Below are 24022 nucleotides of genomic sequence, written 5' to 3' on the forward strand. Positions count from 1 at the left end.
GAGGCCACTGTCTCCAGATGAACCTTTAAGCATTTTTGTTGTAGTTGAATTGTTCTGGTTGAACTATTAATCTACCTCATCTTGTGACACTGTACCTTTAAATATCCTGTTGATGACCAGGGGCTTGTCTCCATTAATAGATCCTTTCCCGCCTTCCAAACTGAAGCCCACGCCCCCTCCTCCTTTCTCCAACTCCACCGTCAGCAAAGATCCTCCGTCCTCAACTACAGAGACAAAGACCATGATCAACAAGTCTACATGCACCATGATCTGTGTGCACACACGCTAGCACCATGCCCTCATGTGCGTTGTTTTCCTCGGGTTACCTACTGACCTGCGGTGTTGAGGTCTGCACTGCTGCTGTTGACAGACAAGTCATCAGCCTTGCTCCCTTCTCCTGCTCCTCCGCCCTCCTCCCTCCCCTTGCTCACCACCACCACGGCCAGTGTCATGTTACGGGCTTGGCGCAGTGCAGCGGTGGCGTCGGCGTGGGTCACGCCCCTCAGTGTCTGCCCATTGATGGACAGCACCTCGTCCCCCTTCTCCACGGTCCCCTCCTGGGCAGCCAGGCCGTGAGGGAACACACGGTGGACCTAGGGAGTGAGGCATTCATCACAGCACTGATATCGGGATTCCGAGACATTTGCACATCTGGCCACGCTTAAGGACGGTTTCAGGCCTTTTGGACCTTTAACCCCTGTCCGAAACCTTAGTTCTAACAATGCAGTATAATACCACTTGTATTGACCATAGGTTACTTGGAGCAATGGAAATCTGCCTTTGGAGCGATTCTAAATTTCCCCAGATGGCATACACATGCAAATCCAATTGCATCACTTTACATCTGCTCTAGCATAACTATGTAGTGTGATTGGTTGGTTCTACTGCAGGCTGCAAGATACACTCACTGTGGTGGCTTTGCTCTCCAGGTCTATCCCACCTGCAATGCTGAAACCAAGACCGGCTCCCTCATCCTTGTGCAGGATCACCACATGAATATCCTGAAATTGCTGGAAAGATGGAAGGAAAGATGTCACCATTTCTTTTAACTTTCGACAGAATATTTCCTGTTTTTCCATTCCACTTTTCTACCGGCCTAGTAGGTTCAAATTATTCTAGCTAGATTTATAACAATAAAACTTAAAAATAGTTATTGATCTCATCTAGAGGAGGATTCCTGATTTAGGATAACGTCCCTCCTGTCCATGGAGTTTTATTCAGAGTGATATAAAAACAACTAAACTGATCCTAAAGCAGCAGAAGCCTTACTACTTTGAGACAGTTGATAAATATTGGTCCTGTTTTCATTTACGACATGAGTCATACAGTTTGAAGCATCTGCATTCACAGATAAATCAAAGTTGGATTTCTTAATAAACCTCAGCTGCAGCTAGTGATCACTTCCAGATGGTTTTGTGTTTTCTCTGAGAGAGCTGTTTTTTACTCAGCCCAGGGGATGCTAGCATCTTGCCCTCTCCTCCAGGCTCTTTGCTCAGAAGAACATCTGTCTGTATTTCCTTTCTCGCTATGTCTGAAACACGTCTCCCTACAATCCGTGTGTGTTCTTGTGGTGAGATGCGATTCATGTCTATGTACTTCACAAAGATAGTAAAACCTGAAAAATAAATCCCCAGAAGGATTCATGTCTATGTACATGTGGGACTTCACAAAGATAGTAAAACCTGAAAAATAAATCCCCAGAAGGATTCATGTCTATGTACATGTGGGACTTTACAAAGATAGTAAAACCTGAAAAATAAATCCCCAGAAGGATTCATGGCAGGTCCACACTAGCAAAAATAAAATTGGAATTAAGTTTTTAGGAAATGGTATAATTTTAGTGTTAGAATAGGGATTACTTTTAGGTTTAGGAAGGTCGAGCGAGGCTAAGTTTAGGCATACAAGTTAGGGTATTGGGGTTAAGGTGTAAGACTAGGGAACATGGATTTCTGGTTCAAGGTTAGGCCTCAGGTCTTTACATGGATTTCTGGTTCAAGGTTAGGTCTCAGGTCTTTACATGGATTTCTGGTTCAAGGTTAGGTCTCAGGTCTTTACACGGATTTCTGGTTCAAGGTTAGGTCTCAGGTCTTTACATGGATTTCTGGTTCAAGGTTAGGTCTCAGGTCTTTACATGGATTTCTGGTTCAAGGTTAGGTCTCAGGTCTTTACATGGATTTCTGGTTCAAGGTTAGGTCTCAGGTCTTTACATGGATTGAATTTGTGTATGTGTGATTGTGGAAGCTGTGATTGCAAACACAGAACGGAAATGAAGAACTGAAACAAATACCCACTGCCAAACTCTGTCTTCCGGAAAGACTCTCAGGTAGAGAACCGAATGTACTGTGTGTTTTTCTGTGTATGATTTTCTTTATGTATGCACTCCTGCGTGGATGTGTGTGTTTTGTGTACATTTCCATACACTACATACACAGTCTCTGCAGCTGAGCACTCTAACTTCACCCCTTCATGATTTATGAAATCATTATTGTATTTTACAAATAGAAACTTATTTTCGTAGTGTGAATTATTCTCTTTAAACTGGATTGGAAATGAAAGGATTAACTTTGAAGGGAAAAAAGATCCCAATTGTTCTGTGTAGATTATCTCACTGGTGAGCTCAGGCATTGGCTAGGCCTTCAAAAGCTTGATAGAAGGCATCTCCAGTTCAACTGTATTAGTGTTTTTGTGGAGTGAGAAGGAAATAAAACAATCCCATTTCCTCTGTACAGAACTGAATGGAAACAGGTCACAGGCTGACAGGTCACTGCACTGGGAGAGGCTATATAGACATGTCTGGGCAGCAAAGCTAAAAGGTAACACATTTTAGAGCCGAACCCATTCATATAGATGACTTGTATTTGGCTGAAGACTGATTGTATATTCATGAGACAAGTTATATTGTCTATTCTTTTATTTTGTTTGCTGGTATTATGTGCAAATAGAAGAGATTCTGGCAAACCGTCCGGCGCCTCAGGAGAAGGAAACAGTGCCCTACCAACGCTGTTTACAGTAGAGGTGGGCAGCTGTTGACCTCAACTGGGGATGTCGTCGGGCGGTGGAAGGAGTACTTCAAGGATCTCCTCAATCCCGCCGTCACATCTTCCATTGAGGGAGCAGAGGATGAGGGCTCAGAGGTGGACTCGTCCATCACCCGGGCTGAAGTCACAGAGGTAGTCAAGAAACTCCTCGGTGGCAAGGCACCGGGGGTGGATGAGATCCGCCCTGAATACCTCAAGTCTCTGGATGTTGTGGGGCTGTCTTGGTTGACACGCCTGTGCAACATCGCGTGGCGGTCGGGGACAGTGCCTCTGGGATGGCAGACCGGGGTGGTGGTCCCTCTTTTTAAGAAGGGGGACCGGAGGGTGTGTTCCAACTACAGGGTGATCACACTTCTCAGCCTCCCCGGGAAAGTCTATGCCAGGGTTCTGGAGAGGAGAATACGGCCGATAGTAGAACCTTGGATTCAGGAGGAACAGTGTGGTTTTCGTCCGGGCCGTGGAACACTGGACCAGCTCTATACCCTCTACAGGGTGCTGGAGGGTTCATGGGAGTTTGCCCAACCAATCCACATGTGTTTTGTGGATTTGGAGAAGGTATTCGACTGTGTCCCTCGTGGCATCCTGTGGAGGGTGCTTCGGGAATATGGGGTCCTGGGTCCTTTGCTAAGGGCTGTCAGGTTCCTGAAGCAGGAGCTTGGTCCGCATTACCGGCAGTAAGTCAGACTTGTTCCCAGTGCATGTTGGACTCCGGCAGGGCTGCCCTTTGTCACCGGTTCTGTTCGTAATTTTTATGGACAGAATTTCTAGGCACAGCCAGGGGCCGGGGGTGTCAGGTTTGGGGACCACACGATTTCGTCTCTGCTCTTTGCGGATGATGTTGTTGTGTTGGCCCCTTCAAGCCAGGACCTTCAGCATGCACTGGGACGGTTTGCAGCTGAGTGTGAAGCAGTGGGGATGAAAATCAGTACCTCCAAATCCGAGGCCATGGTCCTCAGTCGGAAAAGGGTGGCTTGCCCACTTCAGGTTGGTGGAGAGTGCCTGCCTCAAGTGGAGGAGTTTAAGTATCTAGGGGTCTTGTTCACGAGTGAAGGAAGAATGGAACTGGAGATTGACAGACGGATCGGTGCAGCTTCTGCAGTAATGCGGTCGATGTATCAGTCTGTCGTGGTGAAGAAAGAGCTGAGTCGCAAGGCGAAGCTCTCGATTTACCGGTCAATCTACGTTCCTACTCTCACCTATGGTCATGAGCTTTGGGTCATGAACGAAAGGACAAGATCCCGGATACAGGCAGCTGAAATGAGCTTTCGCCGCAGGGTGGCCGGGCGATCCCTTAGAGATAGGGTGAGAAGCTCGGTCACCTGGGAGGAGCTCAGAGTAGAGCCGCTGCTCCTCCACATCGAGAGGGGTCAGCTAAGGTGGCTTGGGCATCTGTTCCGGATGCGTCCTGAACGCCTTCCCGGGAAGGTGTTCCGGGCCCGTCCCACCGGGAGGAGACCCTGGGGAAGACCTAGGACACGCTGGAGGGACTATGTCTCCCGGCTGGCCTGGGAACGCCTCGGTCCCCCCCCAGAAGAGCTGGAGGAAGTGTCTGGGGAGAGGGAAGTCTGGGCATCTCTGCTCAGACTGCTGCCCCCGTGACCCGGCCCCGGATAAGCGGAAGATGATGGATGGATGCTCTGTGTATTAATTACATTATGAACACCAATATTCCACCATAAGAATTGTTTTGTCAAAATCCAGTGTAATTCTGTGTTCCAATCGGCAAACATTCCATTAGGCTGTGAAATCTGAGTACACAGATGCCGGGAATGGGAGAAGACACTGGGTTCAGCAAACCCTGTTCCTAGGAGGAGATTGTGACCAGACATAAGAAGGCCTCAAACTATCTTATCCTTGAGTACAGTGGCAGATGGATCCAAGGTAAGGATGGTAATGTGTCACTTTTATGGCCGTACAATTTGGTGTAATACGGACCCAAAAGGTAGTGCAATCAGGAGATCTTTGAACCATAGTTGCTATGATGGAGTAGCATTCTGTCTCATTTTTATTTGTGTGACAACTTGTTTTCCTTGGATGTACCTTGATCTGAAGAGTCGAATACTTTGGGAACTGACCAGGGTGGGTACTGTAGATAAGGTGAAACAGCGTTCTTTTTCCTAGTCGTTTTTACTTAAAATGCCTGACATTTACACTTTGTTTTAGGTTAGTGTGCAGATAGTTGTTGCTAATTTGTTAGCTTGTACTTTTTCAGTATTAATTTAAAGATGGACAGAGACAGATGAATAGATAAACAGCCTTACCTTCAGTGTTTCCTCATCCAGAGCTTTGACTTCCTGGATCATGTTCTGTATTTCCTGTGGAGGGATGGCTGAGATAACTGAGTGGGCAGATGCAGACGGGGACGGATGCAAAACTAGGTCCCCACCCTCCTCTCCTCTCTCGATGGTGCACTCTCTCAACTCAGCTAGGCTGTGAGGTATAAGGAAGAAAAAACTGTTGAAGTCGCACACTGAAATGCAGAGTAACCACACACAATGAGGAAGACACAACATGCACTTTCCATTAGCCAGGTCCTTATGGTTAATCACAGTATGTCCTTGCCTTTACACCAGTGCCTTGCCTGTGTAAATAAATGTTCCAAAGAATATAAACATTGTTGCTACTCTCATTGTCATGCATTTAATTTGCATAAAGAGGAAATAGTTATGTTTTTCTATTGTCAATATCCCACAGACGAATCTTTCACTCAGATTAACACTTTGGACATGATTGTCACATATCAGAGAAAAGACATGCAATTTCCTGTTTCTTCACTTGCTGCATTCACACTTCCTCCTACTGAAGCTTATGTGGCTCTACATTGTTGCATTAAACACTGTGAAGTATGGTGAAAATAGATGAAACAGTTGATGTAAAACATGCCTTCTCTATCTGATAATCTAGTTCAGATCGTTCATATCATCTTTGCTTTGAAGAATCTGAGTTCCAGAGAGCTGTGGTGTCTGATGTTTTCCATAGCAAGTAAACTAAATTTGAGGTACTGCACAGTATGTAATGCAATAGACTACCATCCGACTAAGTAATATTTTATCAGTGTTTGTCAATGAATTTGATGGAATTACCTCCAACCCTATTGTATAAAGTATGTTCATGAGTTTGATAACTACCTGACAGAGAAACAATTCTCGTTGCTTTTGGAGCTAGGGGAGAGGGAGCTGTTTGTCGCACGGTCAGGCTCCTCTGGGCTCCGGGCTGGAGGGGCTCCAGGGGAAGGGTCTGACCCAGGGTTACCCAGCGCTGCATGGCAGGGGGAAGGAGGGGTCAAGGAGTGCAGTGAACGCATCAGGGCATGGGACACCTTGAATGGATTAGAGTGGGATTGAGATGGAGATTGAGTGCATTGAGTACATTACAACTGAAATCGTCTTATGATTAGTGCCACTGTTCTGCATTTTCTCACTCCCATTTTTTTCTACCTTCACAATTTTGTGATTCACAATAACAGCTTAAGTTCATCACAGCAGCTCTTAAGTGGGTTCTCAAGAGTTGAGAGCGAGACCTGTGCCCTCTTATACATATCTCACCCCACTGGCGAGTGGCGAAAAATCACAATTGAACTTGCACCCATAAGGAGTCACTAAAACAAAGCAACCCAGTAGCGTTTTCCTGGAGCAAGGAATGTGGGTAGCCAGGCAACTTAAATAACACCTATGCATGTTTACTGTCACTCTTCTTTGACATTTTACAATGTACATTTGAACAATGTAATATAAAGTGTGACTATAGACATACCTGGTTGCTGAAGGAAAGGATCTTCTCCAGGCTTTCTCCCTCCAGTCCTCTTGCTGTTGTTGACCCGTCTAGAAAGGACGAGCTAGAAGGGGGTAGGCTAGGCATCTCTAGGCTGGCCTGCTCACCCTGAGCTTGGGAATGGCTCTCGACTCCATCCCTCTTCTCTGGGGGTTGCAGTGGACTAGACATCCGGGGCAGCTGGCTAATGGGGGAGACGGAGGCTTCCATAGCCTCATCCAAGGGCTTTGTTTCCGAGATGGCCTCTGGGAGAGCTGCTTCGTAAGCAAATGGCTTGACAGTGTCCTCGGGGGATTTTGAGTCACAAGTCTCTGTTTTGGGATCTGTTGTCTCTTCCACTTGGGCCAGAGGTTCCAAGTCACAATGGGCCGTTGGAAGAGGAGGAGCACAGGGTGAAGGAGAAGGATGTGTGGTAGAGGAGCGTTGGATGGTGAGAGGAGAGGCTGCAGGGGGTGTAGAGCAGACCCCCATGTTTTTTTCCTTATCAGGAATCGGAGAGGTCACTTTGGCTTCTTTGCCCATGTCAGGTTGAACCATACCATTGTCCTCTAAAAGAGAGGGGTTACACTTGACGGTAGCCCTGTCCTTTAGAGGTAGGGAGGTGGAAGGCCCAATGGGCCTCCTACTATTAGCAACCTTCTCCTGACCCTCAGGACTAGAGAATGTCTCGAATGAATGGATCTTCTGTTTCAGTGACAGGTTGGTGGAGGTGGACCTCAGACTTACCCCAAAATTCCTGTTGAATTTAAAATAAATAAGAGTGATTGCCCTTCCATCTGGATCATTTACACAACTATTGTTGGCTTATAACGCTTCGAAACTGGTCACATGTACAATTAATTACTTCCATTATATTAAAAACACAACGTACGTTCCACCGCCTCTCTTGTCCAGGGGTTTGGTCATCTCCGGCTTTTTAATACTCCTGAGGCTCTGACGGTTCCACACAGGCTTCGGGGCCACCGGTGGGCCCTTCTTTACCCGTGGGGAGTCATCAGGCCTGGGACTGGGGGTAGAGGTTAGGGAGGGAGGGGTGGATGGCGTGGTCTGGTCTGAAGGCTCGGATGTACCGTTAAGTTTAGCAAGCTCATCATACTCTCTGTGTTCGCTCATCGCAAATCCGGAGCGTGTGTCTTTTTGGTGTGTGTTGGGTTGCAATGGAGTATGTGTGGCGACGTAGTGTGAGCTGTGTTGCTGTGTTTGTCCCTGGTGTGTGCTACTGTGGGAGTGTGTATTGAGTCTGTGTGGACTGGGATGATTCAAAAGGCTGTGCTGGGGGTCTCCAGGATCTCCAGGACCGGGGGGACTGTCTGAGATCCTAACCCAAGGGTCATGCAGGATTTCTGGGGAGAGGTGCTCCACACGAGCCTGCCTCTTTAGGGCTGGCTTTTTACTCCGGGAGCAGAGGTGGAGGGCAGTCTCAGTACCTGAACACAGACATAATAGCATCTAGAGGAGGAAACGTACAAGTGCTTCAAAATGTCAGACCTGTCACAAACACAAAAAAATTATCTGTCGCCTGCTACAGAAGCTGCTATCCAAACTGTTATGGAACCTGCAACTGAAGCTGTTACTGAAGGTCAACCTGATACTGAAGCTTCTACAGGACCTAGTAATGAAGCTAGGTCTTTTTTGTAGACTGCAAGCTACTTGGTCTTTTTTGTAGACTGCTAGCTGCTTGGTATTTTTTGTACACTGCAAGCTACTTGGTCTTTTTTGTAGACTGTTAGCTGCTTGGTCTTTTTTGTACACTGCAAGCTGCTTAGTCTTTTTTGTAGACTGCTAGATGCTTGGTCTATTTTGTACACTGCAAGCTACTTTGTCGTTTTTGTAGACTGTTAGCTGCTTGGTCTTTTTTGTGGACTGCTAGCTACTTTATCTTTTTTGTATACTGCAAGGTACTTTGTCATTTTTGTAGACTTCTAGCTACTTGCTCTTTTTTGTAGACTTCTGGCTACTAGTTATTTTGTAGACTGCTAGCCACATGGTCTTAAGTACATTCAGATGCAGTTAGTTGGTCCCACAAACACAATCTCTGCAGGTGGAAAAGCTGTTGTGTGTGAAGTAATTTGTGTAAAGAGTCTTCCCTTATGTGGCCCAAGGGCAGACACACACTGTCTTTACTAAACTAATGCATTTATCCCTGCACAGCATTCAGCTTTACTCAAGGAAATAGAGGAAATAGTTGTGCCATTCAATATCACAATGTAAGAAAGTACCCAAAAGATTTCACAAAACTGGTATTCACAGCAACTCAAATTAACTTGTAGCCTGTTCAGGAAATGTATTCACAGGATATAGAATGCAAATGGCCCCTACAGGTTTCTCAAGTCACTGTATATACAAAGGTGATTTCTTATCTTTTTTTTTTTTATTTGAATGTCACTGACAAAGAAACATCTTGTGCATCTTCTGTCCATATCCACAATTATATTTCACAGGATAGATGGCATACAAATTCTATTCTATCTATCAAAATGGTATTCACATAGAATCCCCATGAAACATGTAGTAAATTGTCCATACAGTACCTGTTTGTGGTCTGTCGGCTGTGTAGGACGAGTTCTGATGACAGTCGGTGATGTTGGCGGAGAGAGTGTCTGACCGGATAAAAGTCTCTCTGCTTCCCCTTGAGTGTTCTCTCTCTCTTGCTGTCTCACTCTCCACATCCTGGAACACACACAAACAGGAAGTTAGAACCTTGAGCACCCGGCTCAGCCAGCAACCACTGCAAGGTGTGGGGATGTAACCTGCATCCACGATCGTGCCGTTACCCTCGACAAAATGTACATTGACATGCACACGTCCCACTCACAACCACCAGGCGCCAAACATAGCTCGATCACTCGCAAAGCCAAGGCAAGTCACTATTCTGAACGCCAGCAGCTTCATGCCTGGTGTTGGTTTTACTCAATAATCTTTCACTATGGCAGAGGAATAACTTGGGGAGAAGCCTTACTGCAAACACACTTGAGGCGTTTCTCATTTTACAGGACTAATGAGCCTCCATTCTGAGACTTTAATGTTTTAGGGACACAACAGAAAGTTGATGGTTCATATTTAGCCATCAATACTCAGTGAAATGCACAAACGCATAACATTCTGTCATATTTGGACATGCACCATTCTCCAGCCAAAGTAATATCCATGCAAAACATTCACCAACACATTCAAGAGTATGAAACTGTGCCACATACATTTCTAAACAGTAACCTTACGATCTTTCTTAAGGCCTTGTAAACACTGCCAAATAGCTGGGAGCATGTCCATGTGAATAAAGAAGCAGCACATGGGAGAGTGTTATGAAACAATAGAAGCAATAACCATTAGTTTAAAGTACAATACACAGCTGTGAAATAAAGTGTGCAAGTTGTTGTTGAAAACTGTTGAAATTCTACAATATTTTGATATCTACGTGTGTATTTCTTGGGTCTGCAGTTGAACAAAAGCCCCCAAAACAATTTACTAAATCTTAGCTTTTTTATATTATTGCCACCTTATTATTGGCACCTTCTAGAAGTGGTTAGATGTTTGGCTTTAAGTAGGTTGTTCTCCTTTACTTTGGAATTGAACAAACCTGTGATGAGTTGCAGATTCCTGCAAAATGAAAATCACAAATTCAACCAGTTTGCATAATTATCCTGGTTTGTGTCACTGTGTGTAGCTCAGGAAGAAAATAAAGACAACATTGTCTGAGGTCAGACACAGGACAAAGCGTGGACGATCTCATAGCTACAAGTCCATCTTCAGAGACTTTGACCATCCTGTTTCCATACCACTGTGGCCAACCTCCTTGGATGTGGCCAACAGAGAACTTGATGTATGGTCGCCGCAAAGAACTGTTGAATGACGTAGAAATTACCTTGATCAGCAGACACACATTCGAGCTGACCTTCAGACAGAAGGTGCGATGAAAGGGGATTGTATCAATGAAAGGGGATTTTATGGTAGGAGACCGACTGCTGAGAGACTGTAAGCCTGACTGCAATTTGCCAAAACACACCTGAACACGCCACAGTGTATAGATGTGATTGAAGAGATGAAAGCATTTTGGTAAAGCATATGTCTATGTTTGCAGAAAACAAAAGAAGAAATAAACACCTTCACGGTACAATGTGATGAGGGTTCGGTGATGTTTTGGGGTTGTAAAGTTGTTAATTATTTAGTCGATGCAATATCTATTAATTTTCTGATAAAAATAGTATTTTTGGTTCTGAATCAATACCAACAATTTAACCATGTAAATAGAGAATTTTGGTGACCAAATACTTTAGTCAATTTCAACAAATTTTAGACGCGATCTTGAATTATTTGAAGAATGTATAAGGGTGCTAATACTTTTTGGCCGTAAAATATTTATTGATTATTTGAGATGCTATCCTTCTCTTCATTACAGGGTAATGTTCATTAGGCACGAAATGGAAGTAAAGGGGCTTGCCTATAGACTTGTCAAAATAAGAAATGTTTAAAAAAAAACACGCCTCAATGAACCCAGCTTCACAGACAGTTGTGGTTTCAGAGAATAAGGGTAGAGGAAACAAATGTGACCACAATTGATGCATGTGCTGTAGACTAAGCAGCGCTTTACACTCTTTCATAGACATCTACAGCACACCAAATCATCTACAATGGCTACCATTTATGGGCAAAAGAAACATGCAGTCTCCTAAATTTGAGGAAGTATGATTGCATAACAGGCATTCTAATAGGGCACCTAAAGTTCTCATGCAGTGCTAATTAGATGACTTGGATCACTTTGTTCCACTCAGTAGTTAATTTGATCCATCAACATATTCATATTTAAAAAATATTTTAACCTGATCATGATTTACTTTACCATCCATCTACCTCCATCCATTCATCTCCACCCATATCTTCTTCCTTCCATCCATCCAACCATCCATCCAAGTAAGACACATATAAATGTATTGGATGACATATTAGAGATAAACCTCCTTGGATGTAAGTCACATTCTCTCTCTACCTGACAGTTGGTTTGTGTGGGGCTCCATCTGTCCTCTTTAACAGGGGATCCTCTGCTGGAGCCACTGGAGTACCCTGAACCTCCAGGGACCCCCTCTTCACTGGTGACATCCTGGCGTCTGCAGTATCTCAGTGGAGGTGTTGGGACTTTGAGTCTGTTCTGGGTTCAGATTAGGAAAGTTTTTCAAAGTGCACTGCTTGAAGTGTCTGTGGGCTTTTTCATTGAATGTTTTAACTGAAGTTTCACCTCTGGGGGTGCACCTGAGGCCAACGGTGACCACCAATTCTGTCAGACATATTAGCCAGAAATGGACAGGGAAGCCACAGTATAAGCAAAAGCCTATTTTGAACATTCCAGCTAAAATGCTACTTAAAATCAATAATAATTTTACTTGCATAATATATTTAACATTACTGTCTGACAAGAGATATCACACATCTGGTTCCCCAGGTCAAACCTAAACACCGACTGAAGGGTAGATATGGAAATCGGCTGGGTAATGTTTATTATGGCACACGGTTTTAAAACAAAGTCTAGTAGTCTGAGCCTGTTTCAGTGTATTTCTCTTCCATGTGATTCAGTGAAAACTTCCCAGACTTGAAGTGGAGTTTTGCTGGAAAACACTGGATTTTATCTACCTTATTTACTCCATTCTTAAGGTCCAAGGTGTGCTGGTTGGAAAGGTTGGCTGCTGGGGAGTTATATGGGACATTGTAGTCATCGTCAGGAACAGGGTAGATGGGTGCAGAAAGTCTGTTATCACACCAGGGCTCAGATGTGGACCCCTAAAAACACCAGATAATTAGGGATTAGAACCCCCTTAGTGAAAACCTCTACAACCCCTAAAAGCATTAGATTAAGGATAAGAATGGTGTAACCTTGGAGGCGTCGAGGCTGTGAACCCTTTCCATCAGGATATGATGTGTGTTGTGGTGGGGTACTGTCTGGTTCGGACAGTTGTTGGTGTTGGGTCCTTGTCCGGGACAACGGTTGTGACGATGGTTTGGATGGTGGTTCTGGTTGTATGCATTGCTGTCACTACAGGAGCGAGTCATAGTTTTCTGGGCTCGTCGGGCATTCAGTTGGCTGAAGCTCCTCTCTACACAGCGCTCACACTTCCCTCTGACATGAAAGCAGGTGTCAGACCTGCGTAGACCTAGAAGGGGAGAGGTCACAGTGAGAAAGAGAAAGAGAGAGCAAGGCGAATAAGATGGAGCACAAGGTCAAGCACAAGGGCAAGTGTATTCCATAATGTGAGGGGGATCATTTTGGTTTGTTGACATTTAATAGACGTTTACCGTCGATGCTACACAGACTCTTGTCCCTCTTCAGTCTGCTGTTCTCTACAGCCTGGGAAATGGCGTCATTCAGTCTGCTGTTCTCTACAGCCTGGGATATGGCGTCATTCAGTTGCTGTTCCGACACCTAGAGATCACATTTACATTTATCACCAGCTTGTTCGCTCACACAGAGACACACAAAATAAAGGCTAAATAATAAAAACTTTATTTGTATGAGTCATGGGCCGGTTTCACAAAGATAGACTTTGGCTATGGCTTAGCTATAGTAGATAGTCAGACTTCAGATAGACATCTAAATCATTCCATTGCACAAAGCACATAAGACCCTGACTACCTTAAGCAGGACTACGCTGCAATGAATTAGGTAAAAAAAGATTTTTTTCAAAACAAACAAAAATTCGGATCGAGTACTGTAGGTGCTTCCAACCGCTCAGTCCAGTTTACCCTAGTGGAAAATGTGTGTTTGTTGGAGTTCAATAGTTATAACTAAGGATATTTTACTTAGCGGAGAGTGTAATAACAAAAAGAAAAGCTTGATTTGGAAAAAAGTTGCCACCTCAGTAAACAGCGTTAACCCGACCGTGGAGCGGAGCGTCGAAGACGTAAAGAAAAGATACAAAAACATGGCAAAAGATGCCAAAAAAGGAATATTGAAGAAGACATATCCTAAGACGGGAGGAGGACCCCAAGGGAAACTCAAAGACACAACCGAAATGGTAGACATATACAGTGGACAGTCGCCTAGGTAACAGTATCTTAGACCCAAGTTAGCCTGGGGGTAAGGTGTAAACCTTTTTTGGTCTAAAATAAATCCGTCTTTATTTTTGTGAAACGATCTAACTTGCATTAGACAGGTCTATGTCTATGTCTAGTCAAGCACTATATACCAGTCTAAAATAACTTTTTGAAACCGGCCCATGGATCTGATCAAAACCATTACACACACACACACACCACCACCACCCACGTATACATGCACTCTCACCCATTCAGACACACTCAAAGCTTTCTCTTATTTCAGTCCTCCCCGCTCAACACACACACAACACTACGCACATGACACACGCAGAAAAAGGCTAGCATTTGCAGGTCCATAAGGCCAGACAGGGTGCCTACTTTTGGGTCTGGGTGACGACTTATGATGATCTGGACTGGCCCGGGAGCACACTGACTCAGAACCGTGTACACGTCGTTCAGCGCCATGTTGTACACCACCGTGTCGTTGATCTCCATGATCTCATCCCCACATCTATTGGAGGAGGAGATGGGGGATCGACAGGGGGGGATTCACAGGGGGGGGATCCACAGGGGGGGATTCACAGGGGGGGGATCCACAGGGGGGATCCACAGAGGGGGGATCCACAGGGGGGGATCCACAGAGGGGGGATCCACAGGGGGGGATCCACAGGTGGGGATCCACAGGGGGGAGTGAGACAGAAGTGACGGTGAAAGTGAGAGGAGAAAGAGAGGGGGGGGGGGTGTAAGTGAAAGTGAAATATGCGATTCAATTTGAGCTTATAAAATGACCATGTGTCTACAATGAATTGCTCTGGATGGGTTAGTCTGCTACAAGACGCTAATGTACCTAAGTTGTCCTCTCCAGAGTGTCCCCATTCACTCAACCCTGCCGTGCAATAAAAGCATGGGATTGGTGCGATTTCCACCATATCCTTCCCATTTAAATCCACACACAGAAGTGTACAAGTGTTCACTTTGGTAGGAAGGTTCATTGGGACTGTGTTGGGACTGTGGGCCAGGGTGTGAGATAGCAGGAAGGTAGACTGAGATACGATAATCCCTTGATGACAAGGAGTGAAATATTACCCCAATCAGACTGGTACCCAGGCCTTGTGTATTCAGCATTTACAGAACACCTGTTTAAGCCTTACCTGAGCCTACTGTCCATGTGTGCCATTGACCCAGGGGACAGGGTGTGGATGTAGATTCCTGGGCAGCCACCTCCAGAAGGCACGCAACACAACCCGATGCCCAGTCCCACACCAGCCTCTACGCGCACACACACACACACACACACGCGCAGAAAAACAGAAAGATATACTGTATATAGTATTGTTAGCTTATCTGTTTAGTAGCTCTGATCCAGCTTTAGTTTAGCTTTAGGGAACAATGGAGTCCATATCATCAGTATTTTGGCATTATTACCAAAAATATAAAATGTTTGGACCCCTGACCTTTGTGTAAGGTGATCTCCATCATGATTCGGTCCCGGGGTTTAACTGTGGTAGTCTGGGATCCATTGATGTTGTGTGTGTCGCTGTGTGTGTTGACACTGCTGAGGTAGTTGTAGTCCCCCATGTCAGCGCTGACCCGGGCCATGCCCGTACTGGAGCTAAGGGAGCGAGAACGACACAGCTGTGCTACGGCTGCCTGGCCACAGGGGGCGCTGACGCGCAAGCTGGTCCTCACCGTCAGAGTCAACAGGCCCTTCTTTATTTGCTGTAGAGGGAGGAATGGAAGGATTGAGATGAAAGGGTAGAGAGAGAGAGAGAGAGAGAAAGAGAGGAGGAGCAAGAGGCAAAGTGAGGATTGGAAGGAGAGTAATGATAAGCGGGATGGATAGTGAGACAGCAAAAAGTAATCATTATGAATGGTATAAGAAGGCTAATCTTAAATATCAAGACATGGTTTGCTAGGTTGTTCTAGGTTGTTTTCACCAATCAAAAGTGTACACTTCAATGGAAGTTGAAATGCATGAATGCAGCAAGGGGATGTTTATCATAGATTGCATTTCCACCGCGGGTCCGCGGTTGGAGTATAGGCGTAATGATGTTGTAACATGCTTGCATTGAAGTTGTAATGCAGTTGTAATCTCTTTGTGATATGGGTGTGATGATGCTGTAACATGGTTGTAATAAGGCTGTAACGCGTTTTGGAGTTACAGCGTAGTAAGAGGATTTGTTGTGGCACTGCTGTCGTACTTTGAATCTCTGCAGTGCGTCCTCATGAGTTAGCCCATGTAGAGACTCTCCATTCAACTCCAGGATTTCATCCCCTTAGAAAGGGAAGTGGAGGGACAGATAGAAAGAGGGAGAGAGAGATGGACTAAAGTCAGACAGGGGCCAACCCACCATTCATCTTATCAAAAGATAATAGTGGCAACGTTCTAATGCTGTGCCGTATAGCCCTGGTCATCAACACTAGACCAGCTGTCTAATAGAAGCTGCATGGTTTTTAGGATGTTGTTCAAGTTGCCTTTGGACTGAGATAAAATCATATATTAACAGTGTGTCATGGGTCCAGATTCACGAATTGGGTGACCAATGTTTTGCTTCCTCTTTACCCTCCTGGAGTCTCCCGTCTGCGTCTGCCGCTCCTCCAGGGAAGATGGTCTTGACGTAGATCCCCATTGGCCCGTACATGCTGTCCCTGCCGCCCACAATGCTGAACCCCAGGCCCTGCATGGGACCACACAGCTGTTAGGAACCCCCAGGCCCTGCATGGGACCGCACAGCTGTTAGGAACCCCAGGCCCTGCATGGGACCGCACAGCTGTTAGGAACCCCCAGGCCCTGCATGGGACCACACAGCTGTTAAGAACCCCAGGCCCTGCATGGGACCACACAGCTGTTAAGAACCCCAGGCCCTGCATGGGACCACACAGCTGTTAGGAACCCCAGGCCCTGCATGGGACCGCACAGCTGTTAGGAACCCCAGGCCCTGCATGGGACCACACAGCTGTTAGGAACCCCAGGCCCTGCATGGGACCACACAGCTGTTAAGAACCCCCAGGCCCTGCATGGGACCACACAGCTGTTAGGAACCCCAGGCCCTGCATGGGACCACACAGCTGTTAGGAAACCCAGGCCCTGCATGGGACCACACAGCTGTTAGGAACCCCAGGCCCTGCATGGGACCGCACAGCTGTTAGGAACCCCAGGCCCTGCATGGGACCGCACAGCTGTTAGGAACCCCCAGGCCCTGCATGGGACCACACAGCTGTTAGGAACCCCCAGGCCCTGCATGGGACCGCACAGCTGTTAGGAACCCCCAGGCCCTGCATGGGACCGCACAGCTGTTAGGAACCCCAGGCCCTGCATGGGACCGCACAGCTGTTAGGAACCCCAGGCCCTGCATGGGACCGCACAGCTGTTAAGACTGACTACACATCTCCGATTTCATTAGAAAACATGCACAAAGTCATGTAGGGTAACATTCTATATTGCTTTGCTTTGCAGTCCCCATCTTCCACATTGGGGACAAATGCCATGTTCAGTACCTTCAAAGGCCTAGTCACATGATCACCCCACTGAACTTGCCAAGCTCCTCCATATTTACATTGTTACAAAAAGTGATGTCACCTTGGAAGTTCAGTTTTTATTAACTCCAGCAATTGCATGGGTCTTTGCAAATTCATTGTACACACTTTGTTTTATGCAGAAGTGGCTGCGAATGTTGGGCTCTCATCATATGACTAAGAAAAACTTGGGACCAAATAAACAACTTTCCACTATTATGTACAGTATCAAGAGTGGACCCATGGTAACATACTCCATAGAATTAGTGAACAATAATGCTTTATTGACAGTTATCTAGTGATCCTTGAACAGACTTTTAGACAGGCTGGGTAATTACCTTGCCGTGGCCCTTCATCAACACAATGTTACAGATGACGAAAGCTCGGACGTTACTGCTGGAGTGGACCAGATGGGCGGAGCTAAGAGAGCGAGAGGGACGGGGAACGGGCTGGGGAATGAGGAGACAGGAGACAACACCTTTGGTAAGGTTTCCAACATATATACACACACACACACACACACACACTGTTTCTTCGTCACTTGCTCAGAGTCCAAGTTCTTAAATTAAAGCTGGATTAGACGGTTGACTGTGTGTACTAACGCCAGATGTTTTTTTTAACACCTGTTTCTAATCTCTCTTCTCTTTCAAAAGTGCCTGACATTCAAAGCAGACATTCAGATTTTTCTTTGTCTCACTCTCTAAATGAGGCATACATATAGAAACCTGGGCCATTTAAGCATATTGCTGACATCAAACATGTCAACAAAGCAGATCACATGTCAGTATAGTCAAAGTAAGTCAGCATACATACATTTAGTAGTCTAGATCAGAGATGTAATAACCAGTAAAATATTAGTCTAGACCAAAGACATAATAAGTAATGTAATAATCAATCCTTCAACAGATGTTTGTTACCTGAACAACACTTTTTTAAATAATAATAATAAAGCCATGACATTCTATGGCGGTTTGGATTGAGATGGAATGCTGCAGCGTGACCAGTAGGGCGCTACAGCGTCAAGCTTTCTTTCAGGTTCTGAGGGGTTGGTATGAGGTGATCGTTAAATGATGTAACAATTATAATGGCACAACAGAGGAAAAAGTCTGCTTCCAAGAACTTGAGTGAATAAGAACTTGCATGCTCTGTGGAAAAGCTGCTTTGGGATGATAATTAGTAAACTGCTATTTAATTAAATGAACAAGTAGGAGCAGGGTCTACTCCAGAAGGAAAGGCCATTAGTCAGTGGAATTTCAGCAGCTGCAGATACAGAAACGTTCTAGCTGACAGGCACTCAAGCTCACATGCTCATGCACAAATATACATTCACACAAACACTTTACTTTGTACAATCCTGGGGCCTTAAGACAATTATTCCCATTGAACCCCCCCCCACCCCCACCCCCAGACCCCAACACCAAAGCCTAAAGACAGCATATGCTGGCCTATTTATAGTTTAGGCAGGGGAGGTTTTTTTCCAGGTTGTGCAGTCAGTGGTGCTCATGCATGCAACGTACGCTCAGCCAGGCTCAAGCAGGGTGGAAAAAGTCTATATATCTGCGCTGCTTCTGAAGCAATTCCATCATTGTTGTTTAATCGCAGTAGAAAATGAAGCTACGTGATGACAATACCTAGCAGATTTGTTGTATTTTGCAGGGAATTGCAACAATTCATTGGTGGCTGTCTGAAAACCCATGACATGCCCACCTGGTTGGGGTTGTGAGTAAACCCAGGACATGCCCACCTGGTTGGGGTTGTGCGAAAACTCCAGCTGCTGGGACAGGGACTTCCTGTTGCCATAGAAACCGTCAGTCCCATGTGTGTTGCTCCGGAACAGCTCTGGGGTCTTCATTATGATAGTGTCCAGGTCACCGATCCAGTATGGATGAACACCTGAGAACACAATAGAATAGATTACAGTGAGATAGGTCACAATGTAATGTAGATGGACCAAAAAAAGACAATTCAGACAAATTATACAGTACAACAAAATGACAAACTTTTAACACACATCGTTAAAGACAATTTAATGTGATTCCGTGCTTTCAAGTTTGAGAGTCCAGACACCAACAGTGACCATTTGGAACTTCTGGAACTTCCATCCAAAACCTAGACATTTGCTCTCTTAACTAGAGTTTAGTAGAGTCTTGTTTAGTCATCAATCAAGGATGTAAAACAAAAGACAAGTTCTTGTTCACACAGAAAGCAGTGCAATGCTATTCATATTTTCTTTTTATGAGAACTTTACATACAAAACATGCAGTACCTGGGTTAAGTACAATTAAATGTAGTCATTTTCAGAGTTTATGAAAAATGCAGGAAGTGAAACAAATTAAATGTCCTGTTAGATATTGTAATGTACTCATGTTCTTCTAGGATTTTAGCAAAATACATTAAAGGAATAGTTCAAGATTTTGGCAATCAAGCAATTTATTGGTCCAGAGTGAGATCTGAGGAAAAACTATTGTTGCTTGCAACTAGATGGCATTTGCTATTAAAGGTTGTGCAATAGCTAACTAATTAACGTTAGCACAATGCTTAAAAGTATATGGGAAAAGCTATAATAATCGGTAGTCCTACAGACTTCTTGTCGGTGAGGTATTGTTCATTTCCAATGGGTCCTGAATCTCCCTGTAACTTCCTTAATACTGGACATGGATGCATAAAGATGGTATACACAAGCTGCATAGCCAAAACACAGAAGCACTCCTTTAAAGTATATAATGATCTCCCACAAAAAACGAATTGCATATCGGTATGTGTGCACATGGGCCTCACTAGTAGAGTTGGAGCGGGTCCTCTTGCAGACCGTCTGTCCCTCCGGTCCGAGTTCTAGCTTCTCTGTGTCCCAGTCAGTGTTCTCGTTTACCTCTGTGATGGACAGCTAGAACACACAGCACATACCAGTGTCATGTTAAATAGGACACAAACCAAAGACATTGCACTGAAACTGGCGTGACTATCTAGTCTTCTCCTTTTAAAGCATTTTGCAATGGATGTATTCCAATCCATGTGTTTAGTCACTCTTAGAGGACAATAAACTCAAATACCTTGTTGTTTTTATTTTATTTTGTTGTGCATAAAATCCAGCACATGAAAGCCATGAAATCTCCATAGACAAACGCTGGCAGCACAATTGGTCACACTGTAGAGCTCAGTTTCTTTTAACGTGGTAATATCATAAGACGCCACCTGTGCCACAAGTCAGTTTGTGAAATGTCTTCCCTACTAGATCTGCCCTGGTCAACTGTAAGTGCTATAATTGTCAAGTTGAAGCATCTAGGAGCTAAAACAGCCCATCCAGGAAGTGGTAGACTGCACAAACTCACAGAGTAAGGTACCATTTGGTGGATGAAGGATAAAGGTCTGGGGCTGTGTTTTAGGGTTAAGGCTATGCCCCTTAATTCCAGTGGAGGGTCATCTAAATGCCACTGGATGCAATAACATTTTAGACAATTGGGACTTTGTGACAGCAGTTTGAGGAAGGCCCTTTCCTGTTCCAGCATGACTGCACCCTTGTGCACAAAGCATTGTCCATGAAGACATGGTTTGACAAGGTTGGTGTGGAGGAACTCATGTGGCCTGCACAAAGAGCACTGATCTCAACCTGACTGAACACCTTTGGGGTGAATTGGAACGGCGATTGCAAGCCAGACCTTCTCATCCAACATCTGTGTCTGACCTCACAAATGCTCTTTTGGATGAATGGGCACCAGTTCCCACTGAGCCACTCCAAAATCTTTTGGACAGACTTCTCAGTGGAGTGGTGGCTGTTACAGTCTAAAAGGTGGGGCCAACTCCATACTAATGCCCAGGTTTTGGAATGGGATGTCCAACAAGCTCAGGTACTGTAAATGTGATGCTCAGGTGTCCACATACTTTTGGCCGTAAAGTGTTGGTAGTGAAGATAGCCAAATGAGGTTTAATTAAAGGACTTAGAATAGTTCTAAGGGATACCTTGAGGTGTTCATTGTTTCCAGTTGGTTCTGCCCCTGTGTAGTTAGTCACTTCCAGGGGGTCTGCTAAGCACAGAGGGGTAAGTGTTACTCCCTTGGGGGGGTTGTGCCGGTGCTCCCAAGCTGAGCTCTCCTGTAGTAACACACACAAAGAGTTGAATTCAATGGTGGACACTTGCAAAATGTTTTTCATTACTGGACCTCTCAACTTTATGTGCCCACTGATTTGTTAAGAGTTGAAAATAGTATTATTGACCATAAAATGAGTGAAAATTTTATTTAATTTGTCAGTGTTACTTTGAAGGTAACTATTCAGTTGGGAAGAAAATTTATGGAAATAAAACTACTAATAAGCTACAAAAGATTGAAAATGCCATATGGTCATTTATTGCTCTGTTAGATAATATCTGGGATATGTTAGTTCATATATTAAAACACCAGCTAACTTTAGTCAGAGAAGTCTGATTTGAATTATTGAATATCCTGTTTTTGAATTTGGTCTCCATAACAACAGGTATTTTGAAGATTTGCAATGGTTATTATTCTGAACGTGTTAAACACAGCTAAGTCCAAGTTGTCACATTATACACATTCTTTCCTCCTAGTCTTTCCCTCCTTTTCGGTTTTCCAGTCTGTATCATTCTTTCTCATTGTCTCTCTCCCCTGCTGCATGAGCGCCAGTCTCTTTCTCTATTTCCGTCCCTGACTCTATCACATCATGGGTTGCTTCCTTTTTTTGCATGAATGTGTTTTTGTCCCGAACAGACAGGGCCTTGGCTCGGTAAGATGTCTTGTCACCTAGCACTAAAAGAGCTTCGCATCCTCTGTCCAACCTCTGGATTTCTTATTTGGATTAGGGAGGAAGATGTGAGAGGGACTATGCATCTGGAGTAAAAGCTTCCTCAACAGCAAGGGGGAGTAGAAAACACTTATGCATCTCTCCCTCCCCCGGGTCTCTCTCACTCTCACCCCTCCCTGACTTTTTCACCCTCCCACTTTCTCTCTCTTTCTCTCTCTACCCCCTCGCTCCATTTCTCATGCAGATGTATTCAGCCCCCACAGATACCGTCTGGGTCCAGTGTTGGCCGTGACCAGTGTCTGGTTGTATGGAAGAGGAATGTGGCTTCAGCATGTGAAGGCTACACCCACACCGACTCAGTGTTCAACATATTATACCGTCAACGCTCATTGTGCTTGAAGGAAAACCAACACAGTATGAACCCAGGTCTGGTATGAAGAGCCAACATGTTTTTTAATTCTAGCAGTGAGCAGGATGTGAGTGGTGTGTCATTGGTGTTACCTCACTGTAGGCTTTTATGTGGATGTTCCTGGAGGCGGCCTGCCTCCCTCCCTCTCCCTCTGTCCTGGCATGGCCATTCAGACACTGTCCGTTAAATGGTGCCAGCTTGTCTGTCCTGTGAGAGGAACTGGTCCTGGAGACAGACGCGTCAGACAGAAGCTTCAGGGATATTGCTTTGAAGCTTTCCTGATTGTGGTTTGACAGTGTGGTGGCATCAGCCACTAAACCGCGGGAATCTGTGTGGTTCACAGGCCTGGGCCAGACCATCTTAGACAGACCATCTTAGACAGACATCTTAGACGAATCATCTTAGACGGATCATTGTAGACAGACCATCTTAGACAGACCATCTTAGAGATCTTAGACAGACCATCTTAGACAGACCATCTTAGACAGAGATCTTAGACAGACCATCTTAGACAGACCATCTTAGACAGACATCTTAGACAGACATCTTAGACAGTCCATCTTATACAGACCATCTTATACAGACCATCTTAGACAGACCATCTTAAACAGACCATCTTAAACAGACCATCTTAGACAGAACATTTTAGACAGAACATTTTAGACAGACCATCTTAGACAGACCATCTTAGACAGACCATCTTAGACAGACCATCTTAGACAGTCCATCTTAGACGGAACATTTTAGACAGAACATCTTAAATGGAAAATCTTAGACAGGCCATCTCGGACGGACCATTTAGGGCCAGGCTGACCGGTATAATGTGTTATGCTAACAGAGATTTGCAATCAGTAAAAAAGTGTTAAATAGAAGTCCATCACACGCACTGACAATATGACTGCAGGAACAGAGTAAAGCTCACAGTGCGTATTTTATCAGTGTGTTAGCGCTGTATGATGGTGTAGGATGTGGACTGGGATGCAGACAGCAGGAAGTGGGTGCAGCGAGAAGGTTTGGATAATGAGCTGGTTTATGAGCGGCGTTGTGTGGGCCCGCTGTGGCTCACTACCTGTGTCCCTCGCCCCCTCCCCTCCTCCCTCGCTCCACAGTGGGCTCGTTGTCCTCCGTGTGATGGCCGCTATCGCCGGCCCGCCGGCCCAGGTCCTCCTCCCCAGCCCCCGACGCCACACACATCCTCCAGATACTGCTCTCCTGTACGAGGTGGGCGAGCAGAGCGTTAGCACAACGGGGCCCCTTTGCTGAACCAGGGCTCTTCTTGGCCAATGGATTGCTCAGGGACAGAACCACAGGTTTTTCACCTCCTGTGGATCAGAACCGGTGACTGAGCCCAACAGGCTTGACCACTAGCCTACATTGCTGCCCCTGATAAATTGATGGCATATAATGTGTGTGTTTAGAGAGTAGAAAGGGAGAAAGTGGCCTGAAGCTATTTGCTTATTAGCACCGCCATCCAACTCTAACTCTGTGTGTACTATATGTGCAGTATCAA

At 45.2% G+C, this 24022-nt stretch overlaps 1 protein-coding gene across 1 annotated transcript in view; it reads right to left on the reverse strand.

Annotated features, from left to right (window-relative positions):
* il16 (interleukin 16) overlaps nt 1-24022 on the reverse strand; it is a 38375-nt gene that overhangs the window by 4229 nt on the left and 10124 nt on the right. The window contains exons 4-26 of the mRNA XM_034296628.1: nt 23582-23724; nt 22605-22737; nt 21306-21437; nt 20127-20232; nt 19093-19241; nt 17687-17797; nt 16396-16510; nt 16034-16107; nt 15287-15551; nt 14984-15101; nt 14211-14343; nt 13092-13218; nt 12672-12949; nt 12432-12578; nt 11794-11952; nt 9341-9479; nt 7681-8236; nt 6792-7545; nt 6167-6357; nt 5300-5468; nt 909-1010; nt 335-593; nt 96-224 (exon numbers count right to left, since the gene is read on the reverse strand). Of these exons, the coding sequence (XP_034152519.1) occupies nt 96-224; nt 335-593; nt 909-1010; nt 5300-5468; nt 6167-6357; nt 6792-7545; nt 7681-8236; nt 9341-9479; nt 11794-11952; nt 12432-12578; nt 12672-12949; nt 13092-13218; nt 14211-14343; nt 14984-15101; nt 15287-15551; nt 16034-16107; nt 16396-16510; nt 17687-17797; nt 19093-19241; nt 20127-20232; nt 21306-21437; nt 22605-22737; nt 23582-23724 (4489 nt within the window). The remainder of the gene's footprint in view (nt 1-95; nt 225-334; nt 594-908; nt 1011-5299; nt 5469-6166; nt 6358-6791; nt 7546-7680; nt 8237-9340; nt 9480-11793; nt 11953-12431; nt 12579-12671; nt 12950-13091; nt 13219-14210; nt 14344-14983; nt 15102-15286; nt 15552-16033; nt 16108-16395; nt 16511-17686; nt 17798-19092; nt 19242-20126; nt 20233-21305; nt 21438-22604; nt 22738-23581; nt 23725-24022) is intronic.

This window comes from Esox lucius, chromosome 2 (assembly GCF_011004845.1).
Source record: "Esox lucius isolate fEsoLuc1 chromosome 2, fEsoLuc1.pri, whole genome shotgun sequence".
NCBI lineage: Eukaryota > Metazoa > Chordata > Actinopteri > Esociformes > Esocidae > Esox > Esox lucius.